The sequence below is a fragment of the Geotrypetes seraphini genome, chromosome 2, assembly GCF_902459505.1.
Source record: "Geotrypetes seraphini chromosome 2, aGeoSer1.1, whole genome shotgun sequence".
In the NCBI taxonomy this organism is placed as follows: Eukaryota; Metazoa; Chordata; class Amphibia; order Gymnophiona; family Dermophiidae; genus Geotrypetes; species Geotrypetes seraphini.
This window is the reverse complement of record NC_047085.1, coordinates 122,169,828-122,193,083: the sequence shown is the minus strand read 5'-3', so window position 1 is coordinate 122,193,083 and position 23,256 is coordinate 122,169,828. Positions and strand designations below refer to the sequence as shown.

The 23,256-nt window shown below is 44.3% G+C and overlaps 1 protein-coding gene across 10 annotated transcripts in view; it reads left to right on the top strand.

Annotated features, from left to right (window-relative positions):
- SNTG1 (syntrophin gamma 1) overlaps positions 1-23,256 on the top strand; it is a 1,000,749-nt gene that overhangs the window by 731,629 nt on the left and 245,864 nt on the right. For all 10 annotated transcript variants that reach the window (XM_033934198.1, XM_033934202.1, XM_033934200.1 and 7 more), the window contains one exon: positions 7,086-7,215. In XM_033934198.1, the coding sequence (XP_033790089.1) occupies positions 7,086-7,215 (130 nt within the window). The remainder of the gene's footprint in view (positions 1-7,085; positions 7,216-23,256) is intronic.

Here is a 23,256-nt window from a genome sequence, read left to right as displayed (position 1 = left end):
AGAGCTGAAGTGGGATAATTCACTTTAAAATTTGCCATATGAAAAAAACGTGTATTCTAATTTTGGTGTGTCAACAATAACAGTAGCCAAAACACCTTTCAAATACTGTATATAAAATACAAAAATACCAAATATAAAATATACCTTGTTTAAGAGAAGAATCGAACAATATTCGATCAGAGAAAAATCGAACAATATTCGACTGCAGACACTTGAGATTGGTTATCTCTGTGGATCGAATATTGTTCGATTCTTCTCTTAAACAAGGTATATTCTATATTTGGTATTTTTGAACAATAACAGTAGCACATGTTTATTTCACTGCTAGACATTGTGTAAAGTAACATAAAACCCTGCAAATGGATACTCAGCACTTTAGCATACCACTGGAAAATATCTTACCACCAAGAGAAATAATAGCAGAGATTTTACAGTTATTCCAGTTAGTCTGAGCTTAGCACAAAATTCTGACCTAGACAAAAGTAAAAAACTTTGGAGTCCTTTTACTAAGGCGCGCCAGCCATTTTAGTGCGTGCTAAATATTAGCGCTTGCTAAACACTACAGCGTCCACAGACTATAATGGACGCGTTATCATTTAGCGCATGCGAAAACAGCTAGCGCACCTTTAAAAAGGACACCTTTATGAGGAAAATATCCAGAAACAAAGCTCGAACTTTTTTCTGTTTCTAAAGAAACCCTCCCCCCCCAGAACAGAACTGGAATCAAAGAGGACAGAAAACCTCCCAGAAATCACAGCCCATTAGCCAGGTAGAAATGAGAGAATGAATGAAATAATTGTACTTAATTTAAAAGGAGGTTCTTCCATACTGTATTAAAAGAAGGAAAGGTTTAGCAGTAGGATTGGGAGAAGCTATGCAGCATGGTGGTCATGCCTCTGCTACCATGCGGCCAGACCACCCAACCATGTAGGATAGGGGAGGGTGACAAGCAAATACTGGGGGAAAATCCACAATTATGTTGTGACCATTAAGATCGTGCCATTGTGCATGCATAGAACGTGCATGAATGTTTAATTTGTAGCCCCAGAGAGTGCTGGGAAGTGTAGGATGCTGAAAATAGCACAATTTTCCATGCAGGCGAAGTAAGGTCAAAAGAAATCTGCACTAACACCTTTTATGCATATTTATCAATAAAATCGCCTGTTAGATCTAAAAATTAGGGAAAAGTTCTTTTGAGGTCCTGAGAGGTTGTTTGAATGGACTATAGGTTTAAATTGGTCCTGATTTTATTCAAAGCCCTTGAAGTTTAAGGCTGTGTAAAAGTCGAGTTTTCAGTTGATTTCAGAATATCACATGTTGGATACCTGAATTAATGTGTTCCAACTTCTGGAGCAAGTAAGTGACGTCAGAGGGGGATGTATTGGCAGATGCAGATTCAGTCATCACGAGACCTTCCTATAACAGAGCCAGCCGCGTTGCCGTCAATGGGGGGGAGCCTGTTACCGTTGATGATGGGAGGGGACCATTGTCGTCGATGCCGGGGAGGGGGGCATTGCTGTTGCCATTGCCGTCGATGCCTTTGCTGTTTAAAAAAAATGGCAAGGTGAGTCGCCCTCCTTCAGCGGGCCCCCCTCACAGTTTCAGGCCCTAGGTACATGCCTACTGGGCCTATTCATTAATCCTGCCCTGGTTCCAAGCCAAAAACAAAGGCTTTAAATATTTTGATTAAAAACAGAGATTGGAATCTCCAGGTGTTTGGATCTGGTTATAAGCTTTCTCCAGATTGGCTGCCCTAACCATAGGCATCGGAACAGGGTGGGGCACAGGTGCCATGGTCTCCCCCACAATTTCTGGTTAGAAATACCTCTTCCAAGGCTGCAATGGTATACCTAGGCAGGCATGGGAGAGGCATCCTGCTGCCAGCCAGTGTACCTGCTAGTCTCTCTATCGTGTTTCTTTCCTGACATCTACTCCTTCCCAACACCCCCTCCCCCACCGCTGCCGCTTGTCTACCTCAGATTTCTTCTAAAAATCCAGCGCCTCCCTGATGTCAGCACCGATGTCTTCTCTCTACTGTAGCTTACCCTAGCGGAAACAAGAAGTTGTCAGAGAGGGTGAGCTACAGTGGAGAGAAGATGCCAGAGCTGACATCAGGGCAGCATTGTGTTTTTACACAAAATTTGAGGTAGACACATGGCGGCAGCAGTAGCTGGGGGAGGAGTAGATGTCAGGGAAGAGATGTGACAGATAGAGACAACCAGAAGGTATACTGGCCAGTAGCAAGATGCTGCTTCTACCAGAGTGTCGCTTAGAAATAAGGCCTCTCCAAAGACATTTCAGATTTGGGAGAGGGGTAGAAGGTAGAGAGGGAATGGTATAGGACTTGGGGAGGGAGTGGGGGAAGGGAGAGATGTTGGACTCAAATGAGGGAAGAGAGGGAGAGATGTGAAACTCAGGAATGGGATTAGGGAGGGAGGGAAAGATGTCAGATTTGTGAGGGATAGGGAGAGATGGACTTGGGGATAGGAGGAGGACAGGGAGAGGTGGCAGGGGGGTATAAGGGGTACAGTGAGAAATGGATTTGGAGGAGGACAAAGGGAGAAAGAGAGAGAGACGGGCATAGAGGAAGGCGGGGGGATCAGTGAGAGATGGTACAAGGGGGTAAAAGGAGAGACGGTAGAGGGACAGAAAGGAAGAAATGGATGTGGAGAGGGCAAAATTGAGAGAGGGAGAGTTGGATTTGATGGAGAGGGCAAAATGGGGAAAGGGGATGAAATTCAGGGGATGGGGCGGGAGGGGGAGGAAGAGATGAACAACTCAGAGAGAGCAGAGGAGGGAGAGGAAAGATGGACAGGAAAAGGCAGAAAGTATATGAACGAGGGGCTGGAAGGGGAGAGGGAGGAGAGATGTCAGACTTGGGAGGAGGGAGTGGAAGGGCAGAAAGATGTTAGACTTGTGGTGGAGAGAGAAAGAAAGAAATAGAGGAAGGAAATGCTGGGTTACAAGGGTGAAGTAAGTGATAAGGAGGGGAGATGCTAGAAATGGTGGATCCATGTGGGAGAGTTGTCAAGGAGATAAGTGAGCAGAATAATGAGTATATGATGGTAGAAATGTGACAATGGGAAGCAGATAAAACAGAATAGGAGGATGAGAAATGTGAAAACTAGGGGATAAGAGAAGGAGTTAGAAAGTTGATTAGATAAAAAGTGAAAAGGAATAAAGCAATGTTCCCTCCAAGCTGTGTGGCTGCATACCTTTTGGTAGCAGTCCACACAGCCAGCACACCAGGACCTCTGGTCATACTGTGACAGAGCCGGTACCTGTGGTTTCCGGAGGTCCGGTCTCTGCCCACTTTAGCGAAACTCCGGCGTGCTTCCTGTGAAGGAAGGAAGTCCTGTTGGCTCACATTCACATTCCAGGCATGCAATCAAAAAGGCAAAAAGAGTCAATTTCACTGTTCATACAATATCCACTTTATTTAGTGGTATGTTGGTGGGAGTTGCTCCGCACTTAGTCCAAACCCTGAGCAACTCAAAATCAATCTCTTCAAAGTAAATAGAGAAGCAAAAAGAAAAAACAATAAACTAGAAATAGAGTTGGTCCCACAAGATTGGGTTCCAACTCCTACCTTCAGTCAGGCAATTCAGGTAAGTAATACTAAACACCAAACAGAACTAAAGTGCAACTGCCTTTACCTTTAGTTAGGTAAAGAAACCTATTAGCACTCTTACTAGTTCTAGGCACAAGCCCTGCAGTTATTATGGCTTGGCTCCAACCAACTCAGCAGTTGTTGGTGGGGGAGGGGAGTAAACGAATTCACTACTTAATTTTCTGATTCTCAGAATGCCACTAATGGCCCCACTAACCCAACCTGGATGGTCAGTGAATTCTCCCCAATATTTACTTCCCTCACTCACATTTAAGTGAGTCACAATCAAAGCCAGTTTAACTTAACTGCAAACAAAGAAACACAAAAAAAACCGTTTTTTTTTTTTCCTTAGTTAAGGCAGCACAAGTCCCATTCAACTTCCAATAGCCAGCACATTTTTTTAGCACTACACTATCACACAGAGTATGCTAACGAACCCCAAACTTCCCAGCCCTGCCACTTAGCTTTGCTCTATTAGAATATCTTCAGGCAGGCTAGGAGTTTCCACACAGTCCATGGGTTCTGGCAGTGCTAGCTGGTTGGCAAAAGGGTCAGCGTCTGCCTCCTGCATTTCGATGTCCTCACACCCAGGAGCACAATCAGGGGAGACCCTTTCCTGATCTGGCCCAGGATAAACTGAACTCCTTCTCCTCAGAGCAGCCTCAAAAGCATTCAAACGAACACGCCCTGCTTTCTGAGGGGGAGGAGTTGCTTGCAAAGTTTGCCTAGCTTGTCTCGGCCTCCTCGTTATTTGTTTCAGCTGGGAGTATGCAGAGGGAGGGAGGTTCCTCTGGAGCTGTTCTGAGCTGTTCTGCTCCCCCTCCTCTACTCCCTGCAGATCAGACAGCTCTGAGTTAAAGGGGAATATACATTTCTCCCTATGGCTGGTCACAATCCTATCCCCGTGGTTAGCTCGCTGAATGGCTGGACAGGGTTTAGTCACAGGCATATCTGGTACAAGCGGAGCTACAGGGGTAGGATTTTGACAATACGCTGCTATTGCTGCCTGTGGCTTTGTGAAAAAAGAAGTGTGGCTAGAAAGGAGGAGGAAGAGGCCTATTTGGATGTCTTGGAGCTGGCCAGAACACAGGTACACACATACCCTTGGGAGGAGGCATGAACTCGGGGCACAGAAGGGAGGAAGGGAGAGAAGTACATTGTTACATAGAATGGAGGGAGGGAGAGGGATGTTTTGGGATATGGGAGGGAGGGGACACATTGAGACAGAAGGAAGGAAGGAAGCGTGAACTTGGGACAAAGGAGGGAGGGGGTATGAACTTGAAACACAGAAGGGGCGAGGGGGCACAAATGTGGGACAGGCTAGAAGGAAGGAGGGAGATCTTTGTGAGCAATATCTAGTTAACATGTTTGCTAAGTACACTGGAGATTTTGCATGCCAAGATATAAACAATATTCACAACACTTTAAACTTTATACGCTGGTTCACAGGCAACCAGTGTCATTTATGCAATATGATATGATATGTTCTTTCACTGTTAGTCAAAAGTCTGGTGGCAGTATTTTGGACCAATTGCAGCTGATGCACATTGGCCTGACTTGAACCAAGAAAAAGGGTGTTGTAGTAGTTCAACCTAGGTGTTATGAAGACATGTTTCAACTTTGTAAGATTTTCTAATTCTATTCTCTTTGGAGGAGAAGATATGGGGAACTCAGGGCAATGTGGCACCAGGGTGATGGCTGAAGAAATGTCCAGATATATGATTGCAGATGAATGCTTGTCAGTTTGACATTTGGAAGGATCCACCATGCAGAAGTAGCAGTTGCTTGAGTGATCAATGGGTTCCCGCCAAATTCTTAGGACAGCAAACTTCATGGCTCTCTTTTCTCCTCTATACCATCTTGTAAAACAAAATGAAATTTGCAGTAATAAAAACAATCTATTTCACCTATGACTACGTGTAAGAGATTCTTGCAACATATTTCATGTATGATATATTTTCAAATAACATTGAAAATTTTTAAATTTAAATATTAAAAAAATTAAAAATCCTAAGAAATTTTATAGCAGAAAATTCTGCATCCTAATGAGAATCAGAATTATCTTACCTTCCAGAGTTTTTTGGCAGCACTCACATTTGAAATGAAGTGCCCAAGGTTTGTCTTGATCCCCAACAGACATGCCAAAACATACCTTGTAGGCATCGCACATCTTAGCAGATTCTTCTAAGGAGTACTTTTTCCCTCTTGATAAATTGCCTGCATACAAAGCAATATGCATCTGCCAGACATTTGTGCCTTGGCAAAAAGGTCCCTAAGGTTACTCAGCTTAGAATCAATCTAGAATGTTCTGCAAAAAAAGGTAAATTTCAAAATGACAATGTCCAGGTAACAAAAACAAAGTTTGAGAGGAATAATAGCCATTTTTTCATTCTATTGTGGCATAGACAATTAAGAAAGAACATTACCCAGAAACAAAAGGAAACCGCGCTTAGAAGTCCATTTTGAGCCGCTTCCTATTCCCACCCACAACATGTCCCCTCACTATTTAGACTAAATGCAGTGTTGCATGTCTATCTTCTATCTTTGCAAAACTAGTGCTTCGATGTTTCAAGCACATGGATGTCTATTTTGCCCTTTTGAGACATCAATATGCTTTAAAAATAAGTGCCATAGACACCTATGATAAGAAGGTAAACAGGCCCCTATTTCAAGCCTATTGTATAAAGAAAAGCAAGTGTCTGTTTTTCTTACTAGTGCAAGTGATAGAAAATGCACTCTCATTTAAGGCACAATCACTTATACTAGGCCTGCAGCTGATGTAAATACTAGAACATGAATAAAGTGTGGAATACTATAATTTATGCATGCTCTACCCATTCTTAACCCATGTGCCTAACCAGCAGCAAAATATGTCGTGTCAAAACGCAGCACCTAATTTTCTGCCAGTCATTATTCTCTGAGGCCACTTATGTATACATATGACTAGAGCTGGCATTCCCACTTACGTATGAGCTGGCATTCCCACGCACTAGAGCTGACATTCCCACTTACGTATGAGTGAGCTTTCCTGCTGCCTAAAACTGGGCAGCTCCTGATAGATTTGTGTTCTTTCTTTACTCATGGTCTGCAGTCTAACTATATCACCCTTATATTTGACTATCTTCATCTTTATGTTTCCCTAATGCAGGCATGGGAGTAGTTTCCCTCATTATGTAATGCTTGCCCCCAAGTTTTACCAGTTTGGAAAGCTAACAATTTTAGAGGCAGGAGGGTCAAGCTATGAAAAATCACATTTAGGATAAAGTTGTAGGTTCATTACCTATAATTCAGAATTCCCAGATTTATACTTAAATGTAATTTTATAATATACACAATATTCTCATATTTTTTATTATTTATTTTAGTATTTGATTTTCTATTTGTTAGCATAATTTTTTTTAAACATGGAAAAGATGGTGAGAAAAGGAATACTTCTTTTCAGAACTGTTATTATTGTTTAATTGTATATTTACAGACAAAATTCTTTCCAAGTTGTTGCTGTGGATGGAGTCTGCAGTGGAATAATTCAGTGTCTCACTTCTGAAGAATGTGTGGACTGGCTTCAAGCAGTGGCAACCAATGTTTCTAACCTCACAAAGCACAATGTAAGTACAGATCCATATGATTTAGACCAGTAGTTCTTAAACCTGTCCTGGGTAACTCTGAGCCAGTCGGTCTTTCAAAATATGTTTAATGAATAAGCATGAGACAGATTTGCATGTCTGTTACCTCTATTATATGCAAATATGCCTCATGCATATTCATTAAGGATATCTTGAAAACTTGACTGGCTGGGGTTCCGCTAAGTTTAAGAACCACTGATATAGACAATTCTAGCTCCAGTTGGCAATGGTTGTAATAAAGGCTCGTCAGATAAGGAATAATTGGGTCAGGATCCAAAGCGATTAAAGTGGACATGAAAGGTTCCTAGCCAATTAAATTGCTTGTTTAGGGTTATTCACTGATATTAAGCAGTATTTAACAAACTAGTGCTGCTTAATATCAGCAGTAACCATCAAACTGAAAGTACCGTAAACAATTTTGTGGACAGTTTGGAGGCAGAATCAACACTTTTATGGTTAAGTACTGATACTCAGCACTTAACTGCTTAAGTAATGTGAACAAATCAGACCACATAAAATTAATTTGTATCTTTCCCTATTTAAGAACAGTATATCACACTTAACAGCATAAGACAAGGCTACTCAATTCTAGTCTTTAAGGTCCACAGGCAGGGCAGGTTTTAGCATATCCACACTGAATATGCAAGAGAAAGATTTTCATGCCCATTGTGAATATCCTGAAAACCTATCCCACCTGTGGACCTCGAGGACCAGAATTGAGTAGCCCTGGCATAAGAGATAGCCAGATGCACAAACCTGGAGGTTCGGTGACCCAGCATTGAATATCGAAGCATAACACCACCAGTGGTTAAAATAATGTTCACTGCTGCTGGCTGAATATTTACACCAGTATTTTCTTGGCCTTATTACTCTATTTTACTTGAACAGGAATGTATTTTAATTCTAAGAAGAACATTGACTAAGTTTTGAGAAAAGCCATTTTATTTTACTGCGTAGAATATTATGTAGAATAGATATTATATTTTGTGCCTTTACTGTGCATGTATATACAGTACTAAAATTGATTTAACAGTGTTAATTAAAATAATTCAGTTCTATAAGATCTCAAATGTCATTTCATTTTAGCAAAGAGGAAGATATGAAAAGACAATTATGTTTTGTAGGTTATTAGAATTCATGTTCTTTCTCATTCAGAACAATGTTTATTGATATATTTTGCATATCAGTATCTGTGTCTTCATAAAAATGTAACATAAGTAAGAATTTTTGCAATGTATATCTTGAAAACAGGCATGTTTCATAAGAACATAAGAATTGCCGCTGCTGGGTCAGACCAGGGGTCCATCGTGCCCAGCAGTCCGCTCACAAGGGGGCCCTTAGGTCAAAGACCAGTGCCCTAACTGAGACTAACCTTACCTGCGGACGTTCTGGTTCAGCAGGAACTTGTCTAACTTTGTCTTGAATCCCTGGAGGGTGTTTTCCCCTATAACAGTCTCCGGAAGAGCATTCCTGTTTTCTACCACTCTCTGGGTGAAGAAGAACTTCCTTACGTTTGTATGGAATCTATCCTCTTTTAACTTTAGAGAGTGCCCTCTCGTTAAAAGGGGATAGATTCTGTATAGTTTGGATGGAGCAGGCACAGAATTGCACAGGATATTCATAATTTAGGAAATACTTGAATGTATGTGTAGAGTACATTCACATGTTTATACTTGCTCTGGAACAGGTGTAAATGTATGCATCAGCATTTATAGACTACTGGGGATGATCCTGGAAGCCTATTTTATATAGACATACAAAGGTGTATGTTGAATTTATAAAGTAGGCTTAAATGCATATCTTGAGAACAGAAATTGCAGAGATAAAGATATATGAACAAGTTTCCCATAATATATTTAATCATGTATTTCAGCAATGTAGAGATACATGTACTGTATACCTCATTCAATATTTGTACAGACAATTTATTTTGATATCATCATGTGATATACTCCCACTGAAAATTTGACCCTAACATCTTAACAATCGTCCTAAACTTGGATCAGAAGATATTAACAAGTGTGGATTAAATATAGTGTTTCATATGTTTCTATATCTCTAAGGGTGTGAAAGGGAGATTAGATGACATGGAAGAGCAGACTGTATAGGCTATATGTTTATCTGCTTTCATTTTTCTATGTATTTGTGTTTAAATGAAGAAAGTTATAAGCAGGGAGAGGACAGAATATTTCCAGAAATATCTATTTTTAGATCAAGACTGAAAAAAGAAAGATGAAAAAGATTGTGACCTAGTAACCTTGACAGTGAAACAAAATGTGCTGCCGCTTTGAAAATGTCAAGGGGATTCACTTGCAACAATCTTTCTTAATTTCTCTAACCTTTGCTGTTTGCTAAAAAGTAGGAAAAATAAAATTTTAAAAAAAAGCAGACTTTAAAAAAAATATTATTTCTGTAGCAAAATCATTTTCTCATAGCACAGATTTCAGCATTCTCTGTTCCCAATAATCATGAGATGGTAGGATTCAAAGCTCTTAGAGCTCGATTGCTGCTTAAGCATAGAAGACTCTAGCTAACATTTTGAACATCAGATCCAGCCCAAAAAAGTGACTACTATTTTCTAATGCTTAGTGCTGGCCATGTCAGCTCTAAAATGTTTGTGTGGTAATGTGGGCGAGGGCAGGCCTGGAGCCACACAAATGAGTGCAGGTAAAAGAAAATACAATTTATTATAAGAATCGGATAGGGGTCCTGTTTCATTCACACGTACTGTAGGAAAGAGAAAAGAAACACAAAAATGTTGCTTAGACCAGTGTTTTTCAACCTTTTTTGGGCAAAGGCACACTTGTTTCATGAAAAAAATCACGAGGCACACCACCATTAGAAAATGTTAAAAAATTTAACTCTGTGCCTATATTGACTATATATAAAGTAATTCTCTTGAATAGGAATCAAATAAACACAAAGAAAGTATTTTATAATGCTGCCACCGCCAAAAACACCGTTGGCGGCGGTGGCACTCAAGTGGCTAAAGAGCCGCAGTTTGCCGGCCTAGGGACAACACTGGAGGGTGGCCAGCTGTGCACCCCCTTGGGACGTAAACCCGGGGTGGGGCAGACCGCCCCCCTCCCACCCTGGTATGCCACTATCTGTACCTCACTCCCTCCCTATGACCAAAAATTCTCCTTTCTTCTATTCCCCGTGTACACAACCATCTCTTTCTCTCCCTTCCTCTCTCCAAAGTCCATTTCTTCTGTGTCCAAACACTCATTCCCTCCCCCACCTCAGCATCTCTTTCCCTCCCTTCCTCTCTCCCTAGTCCATTTCTTCTGTGTCCAAAAACGCATTCCCTCCCCCACCTCAGCATCTCTTTCCCTCCCTTCCTCTCTCCCAAGTTCATACCTTGTGTCCAAAACGCACTCCCTCCCCCCTTTTGTGTTCCGTGTTTGCCTACCAGCCCATCTTTGCAACTTTCTCAGCAAAACGAAGCTCAAGCCGCCAGGCTTGTCTTCTGCTTCCTGTTTGCCCTGCCGCACACAAATAGCCGAACGGAAGTATTCTCCGACGTCAGCGCTGACGTCGGAGGGCAGGCTTTGCTTAAGCCCTCCCTCCGACGTCAGCGCTGACATCGGGGAACGCTTGCGATCGGCTATATGTTAGCTGCAGGGCAGGCAGGAACAGAAGACGAGCCTCGCGGCTCGAGATGTATTGAACTCCGCGGGTCCCCCGTCCAGCTCTCTCTGTCCACGTGGGGCGGACCGCCCTCTCCCTAGACTGGTGGTACTGCCCTGATCGTACGGCACACCAGGCAACATCTCGCGGCACACTAGTGTGCCGCGGAACAGCGGTTGAAAAACACTGGCTTAGACGTAACAAGGTTCTCTAGTGACCTGCTCCTGCAGGGCTATGGAGTAGTGCTACCCGAATCACGATTCAAATCGATTCACCGATTCACATCTGGTGAATCGATTCGAATCAGTTCAAAACAAAAAAAAACGGCTTCCCGATTCGCCTGACCCTCCCCCCTCGCCCCCTAAAGCAGGAGCGGCAGGTGCCACACCTGCTTTAGAGGGCGAGGGGGGAGGGTCAATCAAGAAGTGCTGCTGTTGGCTTTCACCCCCCCGGAGTCCAGCTTCCAGCTTCCACCCCTTGGCCTTCCGCTTCCCCCCCTGGCCTCCCTGCACTGTTTACCTTCCAGGAACAGCCTGCAAACAAGATCGCTAGCGATCTTAGTATCGCTTCGGAGCTGTTTCATCCGTCGCGGTCCCACCCCCTCCTCTGACATCAGAGGAGAGGCGGGACCGCGACTGAGGAAACAGCTCCAAAGTGGTACTAAGATCGCTTATTTGCAGGCTGTTCCTGAAAGGTAAACAGTGCGGGGAGGGAAGCGGAAGGCCATGGGGGTGGAAGCCGGACGCCAGGGGGGGGAGTAAGCAGTCCTTCGGGGTGGGACAGGCAGGCAGGCAGGCCTTCAGGGGGGACAGGCAGGCAGGCCTTCAAAGGGGGGGACAGGTCTTCAAAGGGGGGACAAGTCTTCAAGGGGAGAGGCAGGCCTTCAAAGGGGGGACAGGTCTTCAAGAGGGGGACAGGCCTTTAGGGGGGACAGGCAGGCCTTCAGGGGTGGGACAAGCCTTCAAGGGGGACAGGCAGGCCTTCAAAGGGGGGACAGGTCTTCAAGGGGGAGGACAGGTCTTTAGGGGGGGCAGGCATGCCTCCGGGGGGTCAAGCAGGCCTTCAGGGGTGGGATGCAGACCTTTAAGTGTGGGGGGGAACAAGCCTTCAAGGGGGATACAGGCCTTCAGGGATGGTGGTACATGCTTTTAGGGGTGGGATGCAGGCCTTCAAGGGGGGACAGACCTTCAGGGGAGGGGGGCCCTGGTATAGAAGTACATGGAGGAAGAGAAGGGGGGGTTCAAAGAGATGTGCATATGCTGGACTTTGGGGAGGAAGAAATAGGTCTGAAAATAGAGGAGAGGGAGAGAGATGATGGACAATGGGATTTAGGGAGGGAAGGAACAGAAAGGGAGAGAAGTTGGACGCAAGGGATGGTGTGGAGGGGGGGATAGAGATATTGGATAGGAGGGTAGTTGGGAAAAGAAAGGGAGAGATGGTGGACCCTGGGGTGGTGGGGAAGGAAGGAGAGATGCTGGATGAAAGGGTAGTTAAGAAAAGGTGGATCTGTGGAGGGAGACGAAAATAAGGAAAGATGCCAGACCTCCTGGGGAGGGAAGAGAAAAGGAAGGGGAGGACTGAGATGGAAGATGGATGGTTAGCAGGGAGAAAGAAGAAAGAAGGAGACCCTGGCAAGCAAGTTATCAGAAGACAACCAGAGCCTGAGACCAACAAAATTTGAATAATGACCAGACAACAAAAGGTAGAAAAACTAATTATATTTTCTGTTTTGTGATTACAATATGTCAGATTTGAAATGTGTATCCTGCCAGAGCTGGTGTTAAACCGCAAACGTGAGTTAGGATTTAACAGAGAGAGGAAAAGTCTTTTTTGTTTGTTTATTTTGTTTACACCACAGTGCCAGTGTGGTTAGAAGAAGGCAAAGGGGGTGAAGAGGCTGTAAAATAAACCCACCAGGATGTTTGAAAAAAAACAAAACACCCAATTGGGCAGAAAAATCGAATCGAAAAACCAATCAAATCGAATTATTTTTCCTGAATCGGCCAGCACTACTATGGAGTACATTTCTATCTCTCAGTACCGCAGCATCCTTTACTCATCTCTGGCCTTGTTCCCCTGGGTTACCAGTGTAGTTTCTAACAGTTACTTGAGTCAAAATCCAAAAGTTGCAAGGTTCCAAGATGAACTTGGCCTACCTGGTTGTAGCAGTTCCAGTTCACATGCTCGGTCAAGTGTCGCTGCCTCCCTCTAGGTCTCCTTTCCTAGCTGTGCCCTTGACCTTTATACTTACTGGACTGTGCCTTCCTGGGTCTACCCCTCCCATGTAATTTTACCTTTGGGCAGGACTATGGTTTTTAAGAGATCTACAACCATTGAAAGAACTATTCCTAGCTCCACCTGGGCTGCCTTTCTGTCAACCACCTAATCTGAAACAAAAAGCAAACTCCCTACATAAACCCACAAAGAAAAGAATGACACACATCTTTGCGGTGTGACAATCTGCAAACTGTGAGCACATCTCAAAGGTCACTTATAAGAGAAAAAACATTCAGCATAAGAACATAAGAATTGCCGCTGCTAGGTCAGACCAGTGGTCCATTCTGCCCAGCAGTCCGCTCACGCGACGGCCCCTAGGTCAAGACCAGTGCTCCAAATAAGTCCAGTTCACCAGTTTATAATGAGCTTGTCCAACTTCTAATGTGGCATATATTCAATGCAAAAAGTGCAAAGAAGGGTACTACATTGGTGAAAAGGACAGATGCTAAAGACTAGGATTAACTTACACAGATATCATATTAAAAATTACAGTGCCAACCAGGATGTCACTTCTTTTGGACAGCAATTTGGAAAAACTGACCACTGCCCCAATGATTTTATGGTGAGAATACTAAAAGGAAATTTTAAGACAGTCCAAGAATGTAAGACTTTTGAGATCAAAATTATAAAATATACTCAACAAGGACCTTGGCTTTCTTTCCCACTACAAAGAAATCCAAACTGCTTTGTCACCACTTTGTCTCCAACTACCACTAATTTTTCCCTTATATATACTGATTTTGCCAACATTTGCTTATTTCTGATTTGAGGAAGAAGGGGTTATCTTTGAAAGCTAATCATAAACTACTTTGTTAGTCCAATAAAAAAGGTATTATTTTTTTTCTTTTTCTTTTTTGTTTTATTTCTACATATTGCTAAGATGGCTTTTGACACTGTCAGGGAGCATCCTTAAGGGGAAGTGGCAGTGTCCTATAGAGGCTCTCACATTCTGATTAAGGAATTAGTGACACAAAGTGAGATTGCCTGCCAGGTCTCTAATTTCTCAAGTAGCTGAATCATACGAGCACTAAATGAAAAGTCCAAATATACTTTGAAAGCCATCTAGGTTAGACTGTAAATTAAGAACCGATAGACAAGCATTCAGGAGCATCAAGTGAATTTTCAAAAATGAAGGGCCCAATTTTTATCCAGGGCAGCCATCATTTAAAGCTAAGTGCCTGTCCTTATACTTCATTTAATGTGTAATGTAAATGGTACTATGGGGTAAATTCAAGAAAGGGCTTGTGAGCACTTAGGCCATTTTATAAACTCTGTGAACTCATCCTGGGCATATCTCTGACACACCCATGCCCCTCCCAAGTCCACAGCATATTTTGATCATGCAATTTCTATACTGATTTCTTTTTTTTATATAATTTTTATTAAGGAATCAAAAGGAAAACAGGTGTCTCTATACATTACAAGCCACCGAATCAACACGTAGAGGGGCATAATAAAAAAAAAGTCTAAGTCCCCTTTTGGCCTAAGTCCCTAGATTCTGAAAGTAGGCAGCAGGGAAATGTCTATTCTCAAAAAAACCATCCAAAATGAAGGATTTTTTTTTTTTTTAGAATGGCCTACCTCTATGTTTCTTTTATGTGCACAAGTATTATTTATATAAATGTGCTTCCAACCTGGACTCTACGTGATTGTCTTCTTTCAAAAGGAAGCCTCAGCCCCACCACTCCACCGCAAAAAATTCTATCACTTTGCGAGTAGTTTTATGTGGTGCCTCATCATTGGCTGTCCTTTTATTTAACATATATTGTCGCTATTTAGAAAATGTACCACTTTGTACTATGTTGTGCTGTATTATCATTCAAATAAATAGTTCAATAAATATAAAGTGCTTATGCATTATTTATGTTTACTTAGCTTATGTTGTTCAGCTTAAATCACAGCCAAAACCCAGGAGTCTGACCCGACATGTTTCGCATATAATGCTTTATCAAGGGTTCCCCTGTAATAAACGAAATAAGGAGAAGTGCTGTGAAAACCCGTTCGTGCACAGCTACCTATCCTACACACTTCAAAAATTCTTGCAATGTAACTCACCGAGTGTGCTGTCGTCATCCGACTCCAAGATATAAGAGAAAAATGGCGGCAGCTCTAACCCTGGCGTCTTTATACTCCTCTCAATCTAATGTTTGAAATGTTCCCTCCTACATGTCCTCATTGGCCAGGATATTATCCAGTCACCGACATCCACTCTATTTCCCCGTTTAATCCTCTAGGTGCTACCGTGTCAAGTAAAAAAATATACCTCTGTTCACTCCAATTTTGGTAATCTTTTTTGATCCTTCCCTCCATCCCTCCCCATGATCCTGCTGATGACCCGCCATCTAATGTCATCCACAGTGTGGCCATATGTAATCCAGTGTTGTACTAGGGGTGCCTGGATAACCTGGTTTGCAATCCGTGACTTATGTTCGGTAAGTCTAGTTCTTATCTTCCTGTTAGTCTGTCCGACATATATAAGGTCGCACGGACAAACAATTACATAAACCACATCCTCAGAATTGCAATCGGTATCTACTTTTGCCCATAGTGTGATGTTTCTACCCGGTGCTTTCCACTTGTCGCCCTGTATAGCTGAGCCAGCTGCTGCGGATAGAGGACCACCAAAATGGCAGGAGGGCTGCCTACTCCCTTCTGTCATCATCCCTATTGTGCCCCCTCCCGCAGCAGGAGAGACACCCACTCCCTACCACTGTTGCCCACCCTCCCACCAACCAAGCTGCCCTTCCCACTGCTGCTGTAGCCCACACTCCCACCAACTAAGCTGCCCCCCCCCCTAGGAGCAGGAGGATGACATCATCAGTGACGCCTCACCGGCAGGAGAAAGCTGCGAAGCAGCCTGTTTAGTGCTGCGGCTGTCAACGCTATTGGAGGGAGGTTTGCTGCTCTTGCTGGGAGGATCGGAAGGGTTCCCTTGGGAGGGAGAGATAGGAGGGTCAGCGGGGGTTCGGCTGGGAGGGGGAAGAAGCGGTCTGCCTCGGTGCTTCAAGGCCTGGCTTCTTCGGGCAGCAGCAGCGTTTACAATTCGCTGCTGTTGCCGGCTTCAGGCCTTACTCTTTGCCGGGTCCTGCCTACTTCCTGTTTTCATGAAGACAGGACCCGACAGAGAGGAAGGCCTGAAGCCGGCAACAGCAGTGAATTGTGAATACTGCTGCTGCCCGATGAAGTTCAGGACACCAGGCCTTGGGTGACAAAAAGAGGAAAGGAGCAGAGGGGGAGAGAATTGGGGAGAGTGTTGCTGTACCCAACTGGAGGGAATGAAAGGAGATGCCAGGGCTTGGAGGGAAGAATAGATGCCAGGGCATGGAGGGAAGGAGGAAGGTATGCAAGACCAAGGGAAAATGAAGGGGGAAACGAAGGAGGAGATGTCAGAGCATGGAGGGGGAGGGAGAGATGGAAGAAAAGGAAAGGAGAGAGATGCCAGGAATCAGGGAAGGGATGATGCCAGACCTTGAGGTGGGAAGGAAAAAAAGGAGAAGAGAGAGATGCCAGAGCATAGGGGAGGGGGTGGTGACAGAGACAGAAAAACGGAGAGGTGGCAGAGTTAAAATCAATCATGTACAAAGGAGAGAAGGGGTATGGGATAGATAGTTTATGGAAGGAGCATAGAAAGAGGGAAGATGCCATATGGAAGAGAGAAAGAGAGGGTGGGCACTGGATGGAAAGAGCACAGAGGGCAGTGAATGGAAGGGGCGAGATAGAGGATGAACAGTAGATGGAAGGGGTAGAGAGAGGGAAACAGACACTGAATGGAAGTGTGGGGGAGAGGGGGGAGCAGATGCTGGAAGGAAGTGGGGAGGAGAAAGAAAAAAAGGGCACATACAGGATTGAGGGAAGAGGATAGAGTTAGTTACTGGAAGGGGTGAGGGAAAGAGGTGGCAAGCTATAGGTAGATACAGTGAAAGAGGAAAATTGAGGACTGAATAGTAAAAAAGAATTTAGACAGAGGCAGAAAATAAATTGAGAAAGAAGACCAGGGAAGAACAGGAGGAAGGGAGCAGAAAGAGATGCCAGAGCAGGGGGGAAGGAGAGGAGACAGATACCAAACCAATGAGGGTGAAAGGAGAGATGGAAGGGGGAGGCATACAGTTTCTGGAAGGGGCATAGAAGGAGAAAAGATGACATATAGGGGCAGAGAGATGGCAGACTGGATGAAAGGAAGAGAGTAACAAGAAGATGAGGAAAGCAGAAGCCAGAGAAGACAAAGGTAGAACAAAAATGTTCTATTTATTTATTGCTTTAGGAGACATGTGTCACTGTTTCTGTGGTGTTGCATTGTATGCAGAGTCCAGCTTCTTGCTAGTTCAATGTAACCTTTGTTTATGTATTTCTATTTTATCCCCCCTTTTACAAAACTGTGGAGCGTTTTTTAGCTCCAGCCATGGTGGTAGCAGCTCTGATGCTCAGAATTCTATGAGCATCAGAGCTGTTACCACCATGGCTAAAATCCACACTACAGTTTTGTAAAATGGGGAGGGGTTAGTTTGTGATGACATTCCATACTAGGCGAATGTGTTTTGTGTGTTCGAGAGACATGGTTTTCTGTTAGGATTGACTGCAGGATTGATCTGTACTAGTCTGGCTTGTTTAGTTTTACAATGGGTGTATTGCTGTTGTACTTCTCACTACAGTATGTAAGATGCTGCCTTTTCCTAGGTACTCATGTGTGATGTGTGGCTTGTTACTAAAAATCATGTTTTTCGTACAGATAGGGGGGGTGCCAAAAAATGATGGGCCCCGGGTGTCACATATTTTAGGTACGCCACTGTGCCAAGGCAAAGTGAGTCGATCGTGGAGCCCATCCCGGGCTCCGTGATTGACTCACTTTGCCTTGGCGATTTACTGAGCCGATCAGCCTTCCTTTCCCCGACATCAATTCTGCCGTCGGAGAGGACGTTCGGGCCAGCCAATCGCTGCCTGGCTGGGCCAGAACTTCCTCTCCGATGGCAGAATTGACGTCGGGGAGAGGAAGGCTGGTCGGCCCGAAGCAGGGAGAGCTTGGGGGCGGCGGTGGCTTTGGGGCCTGTTACCCGATGGTGGCGGCATCTTGGGGGCCTGTTCCCCGATGGCGGCGGCAGTGGCTTGGGGGAGGGCAGGAAGAAAGAAAAAAAGGGGGCAGGACAGAAGGAAAGAAGAGAAACAGAAAAAAAAGAAAGGGAGGCAGGGAAAAAGAAAGGGCAGGGAGAGAGGAAGAAAAAGTTGGGGGAGGGAATGAGGTCTGGAGGAGAGGAAGCATACATGCTGAAAGAAGGGAAGAAAGATTGGATGCACAGTCAGAAGAAGAAAGTGCAACCAGAGACTCATGACAGTGCATAGAGTCATCTGCCTTGACCTCTTTGAAAAAACCCCGGAATAGGAATGATAATTAACATTTTCTCTGCGTACAGTGTGCTTTGTGGTTTTTTTTTTTTTTATTTTATTGTTGGCAGATCATTTTGACTTGGTCATTTTAAAAGTAGCTCGCAAGCCCAAAAAGTGTGGGCACCCCTGCTCTAGAGTAAGGGCTAGATTCACTAAACCTTTCAATCCTGTACCAACGATCACAAAACTAGTTTTACTGGTTTTGCGATCGTTCCCCGACCCGATTCACTAAACTGCTATACTGCCAATCTCCAATCTGATTCGATCCTTCCATGCAAATGAGTAAAATCCCATGCAAAATAGCCAAGCGACTGATTCACTAACAATTGCTTGGCTATTTTGAATCGGGTTTTACTACTGTCAAACCCGACTGCTGCAGTGCAGACCTGTCGGTAACAGTGTTACCAACAGATCTGCCTGGTTTTGGTTTTTTTTTCATTTTTTAAAAATGGCACTGATATTTGTTTATATTACATATGCAAAATATCTTGCCAATAAAAAAAATGAAAAAAGTGCCCCCTTCCCCTCAAACCAAAAAAATTACAGGAGAGATGCCAGCACCACCATCAAACTAACAGCCACCGCTGTTGCTGTCTGCCCTGCCTGGCCAGCCCACCCCACCATCAGTACCTTTACATATGGCAGGAGGGATGCCCTTTCCCTCCTGCCATCGAGATGGCTACCCCCACCGTCGGGACGCCCCCCCCCCCCCCGGCCTGGCTCACATCCCACCGGTCTGGCCCCCCCATGTCCCCCTGGTCTGTCTCCCCAGCAGTACCTTTAGTCGGGAGCAGAGTTCCCCTCATGCTCCTGAGGCCAGCTCCTGTGTAATGTCGGCCTTAGGCCCCACTCTGGTGTATCATATGATGCACTGGGAGGGGCCTAAGGCCCAGATTGGCTCAGGTGTCTCGGACTCCTCTCTTGGGAGGTGTCTGAGGTACCTGAGCCAATCAAGGACTTCCTTAGGGTTGAGCCTAAGGAAGTCCTTGATTGGCCAATTACACGCAAAATATCAGTGCCATTAAAAAAAAATAAAAACGGCACAAGCCCTGACAGCAGTGACACTACCGTCAGGGCTGCCCCGACTCAATCGCTCACTGAGTGATTGAGTGGGAGTTTGCATGCAAATGATTTGCACCTCCGTGCAAATCATTTGCATGTAAAAAAGATAGTGAATCAAAAGCTGTTTTAAAATTGGCCAGGATTCGGCCAACAGTGATTGAATCAAGTTTCAAGTTTATTAGGTGTTTATATACCGTCTATCAAGGTTATCTAAGCAGTTTTACAATCAGGTACTCAAGCATTTTCCCTTTCTGTCCTGGTGGGCTCACAATCTATCTAACGTACCTGAAGCTATGGAGGACTGAGTGACTTGCCCAGTGAATCTGGGCCTAAGACTTTCCCAGACTTAGGAGAATTCAGGTGAGGAGGGGAAGTTGCTTTTTTACAAACACTGAGAAACATAAGGAGGAATTCCTGAAACACCTGACATCTGGTGGCCAAATGAAATTGGGCGAGTCAGGCATGCCCTTAGAAGCCAGGAACTTAAATTCAGCTCAGAGGGGGAGGAGTTAGCCAGCACACCTGTCTCCAATATCCCTCCTGAAGTAACAAAAGAAGAACTACTGGAGGAAACTTTGCTAGTAGCTGACCTAAACTTCTAAGAGAAGCTGATTCAGCAAGAGCTTAGTGAGTAGAAGGCTGAAATGGGGCCAGAACTCATGGATTGGGTCTGAGCAATACATGGTGCAATTGCAAGGCAAGAATTAAGTTTAAACTGTTTTTTCTTTCTTTTCTTTTCTACTCTGCTACGCTGGCTGGGGCAGAGAGTGTTGGGCTACTGAAAGCCTTGCCCAGTTGAAGGGAAGTTTTTCTTTTGAACTGTGATATATGCTATTGAGAAAAGTGTGCATAACAGAATGAGCTATTGAACTTACTAATGAACTGCAAAGCTGCCTAAACCAAGAAGGTGACTGAAGGGCATTGTTTGTGGATAAAGATGAGATGGTTAATGCGCATCTGGATTTTCTGAAGGTATTTGACAAAATATCTCATGAGCAACTGCTGAGGTTGTTAGAAAGTCATGGGATAGGAGGCAGTGTTAAAAAGTAGAAAACAGAAAGTAGGGTTAAATGCTCAATATTCTCAATGGAGAAAAAGTAAATAGAGGGGTTCCTCAGGGGTATATGCTGGAACTGTTGCTAGAAATAGGAGTTAGAAGTGAGGTGATTAAATTTTCTGAAAGCATATGGAGGGCCATTTTCAATATGATGTCTAATTCTAACTATAGATTTTTTTTTTTACAGAACATCCACAAAAATCCAGTACCACACCCGTTCCCCCCCCCCACACACACACCATCCCACACACCCACCCCCTCCCGCCATACCCACAAACACCCCACATATCTGCTCCCTCCCTCCACACCCCCAAACATACCCCATTTACACCCCCCCCCCCAACACAAGTAAGAGCTGCATCTAGAGCCCTTTGCCTACTTCCCTCTCTCCTTCTCTCGGTCCCTCCATCCCCGACATCCCCACTGAGCCCTCCCAAACCCCTCTCCTGACTGTGCTAAAGCACACGAGGTCTCTGAGTCACTGCCAGACTCCCCATCCTCTGTATCACTGCTGTCATTGTCCTCAGGTGCATGCCTGTGAAAGTCAGGCCATTTCAGAGGTGTGGAAGATGGCAGGTGTGGTGCAGGGCCCAGGATTTGTGAATGGTGTTGTTTGGCAGTTGTTTTCCCTCCTCTCTGCACTGGCCTAGTGCTGGAGCTGGAGGGTGTTGTAGGCTGCTGAGCATGGGACTGGTTGGTGTTCTGAGGCCCAATGAGATTCTGCAGGTCACTCCGTAGGCCTTATGTGTCTGGGTGCTGATGGCTGTGTTGCTTTGCAAAAGCAGCCTCAGGACCTCCGTGTGCTCCCTCTGGGCTTCTAAGCCCTGCCTCATGAGCTGCAGATTCTGGTCCGATAGTCATCAAGGGAGATGTTGTGATCCAGCTGCCTTTGAGCCAGTGTATCAGGTGTCTTCGTTGGCGATTGGGTCCCCTCATCTGGGCAGGCTGGCCTCCCTCACTACCATCATCCGAATCAGCAGCCGCATCAGCAAATTCATTGGAAGGGGGGAGAATAGGCTGCAAAGCATCATTATGCTCACCCTTCCTCACAACAGCTGCAGCCTCTTGAGTGTTTGCTGCTGGCACATCCTGCTGGCTCTCCTGTGTATCCTGCAGGACCTCGATGGATGCTTCATCAGTCTGCGGTGGGCGGCACCTGAACCCCACCGGGTCCTGCGTCTTCCCCGGAGCCGAGATCTGCATAGGGAAAAAGAGCAAATGTGGACCACAGCATACTAATGTTCATTTTTGCCCCTCCAGGGGCCCTTCCATTGTCTAGGTGAAAAGAGGTGCCAGTATCATGCATCCCAAAGCACCCAAATACTACCAGAGCACAATGTGCAGGGAAAGTGTGTTGTGTGATGTGAAGGGGTCTAACTCAACCACCTGGGGTGAGCAGTCATACATACAGGAAAGTGAGAGGAGAGAGATTTGTAGTTTGAGTGAGTTAGGGGGACATTGCTAATTTTTTTTTTTTAATTTCAAATAATTTTTTTATACTAAAAAATACTGAATTATCAATTGTAATACATATGCCAAATATACAGCTTGAATATGGTTGCAAGAAATATGCAGACCATATCAAATGGACAAAATTGAAAGTATAAGAGTATCAAGTCAATAACCTTAATCGAGCAACAAGCTCAGAAACCAAGAAAAGGTCACATGTAAAGGTTAGAATGGCAACAGCACTCAGAAACCATTGGAAAGAAAAGATGAGAGAGAAAAAAAAGAGAATCTATATTTATATGTGGCGTTGCTATTTGAATGGGGATTAAGGTAACAATTTACCTGAGGCGTATGTTCCTGTAGAGGTGTCCTGTGTGCTCACACCATATGTGGCAGTCACAAAGCTGAGCACCACCTGTTCCAGTGGGCTGAGATCAGACATATCTGCATCAGCAGCCCTCTTGCCAGCCTTTGCCCGTACCTCTCTCTTGAAGGCAGTCTTCAACATCTCTATTATGATGATGAACTGCATTGAGGCAGCTAGCTATGGCAGCCCACACCTTGCTTTTAGAATAAGCCCCTAGCCATTCTACTTTAGGAATAAAAGAGCTGTTGATGGTAAGCCTGGATCTCCCTGATCAGCATCTCTGTTTCTGCCAGTGTGAAATTAGGCTTGCGGGCAGAGGCTGATCTACTTTCTGCTGCTTTTTTGGAGCCATGGTAATAATGTAATGTAATGTAATTTATTTCTTATATACCGCTACATCCGTTAGGTTCTAAGCGGTTTACAGAAAATATACATTAAGATTAGAAATAAGAAAGGTACTTGAAAAATTCCCTTACTGTCCCGAAGGCTCACAATCTAACTAAAGTACCTGGAGGGTAATAGAGAAGTGAAAAGTAGAGTTAGAGGAAAAATAAAAATAAAATAAACATTTTAACAAGACAGCATTGATCTAAATACTTTGGAAGGTAGAAGAGAGGAGAGAAAGGAATAGAAGCAGAAGGGGGAGCCGTTGAACAGTAGAATTCTGGAGAAATTTAAATGATAGAAATAGAACAAAACAAAGACAAAAGGCAAAACAATAGATAAGATTAAAGATAAATCATAAGCTGGAAAGAAAAATAAAATAAAACTTTGTCTTCAATCCACGGCTTCAGCGTCAGTG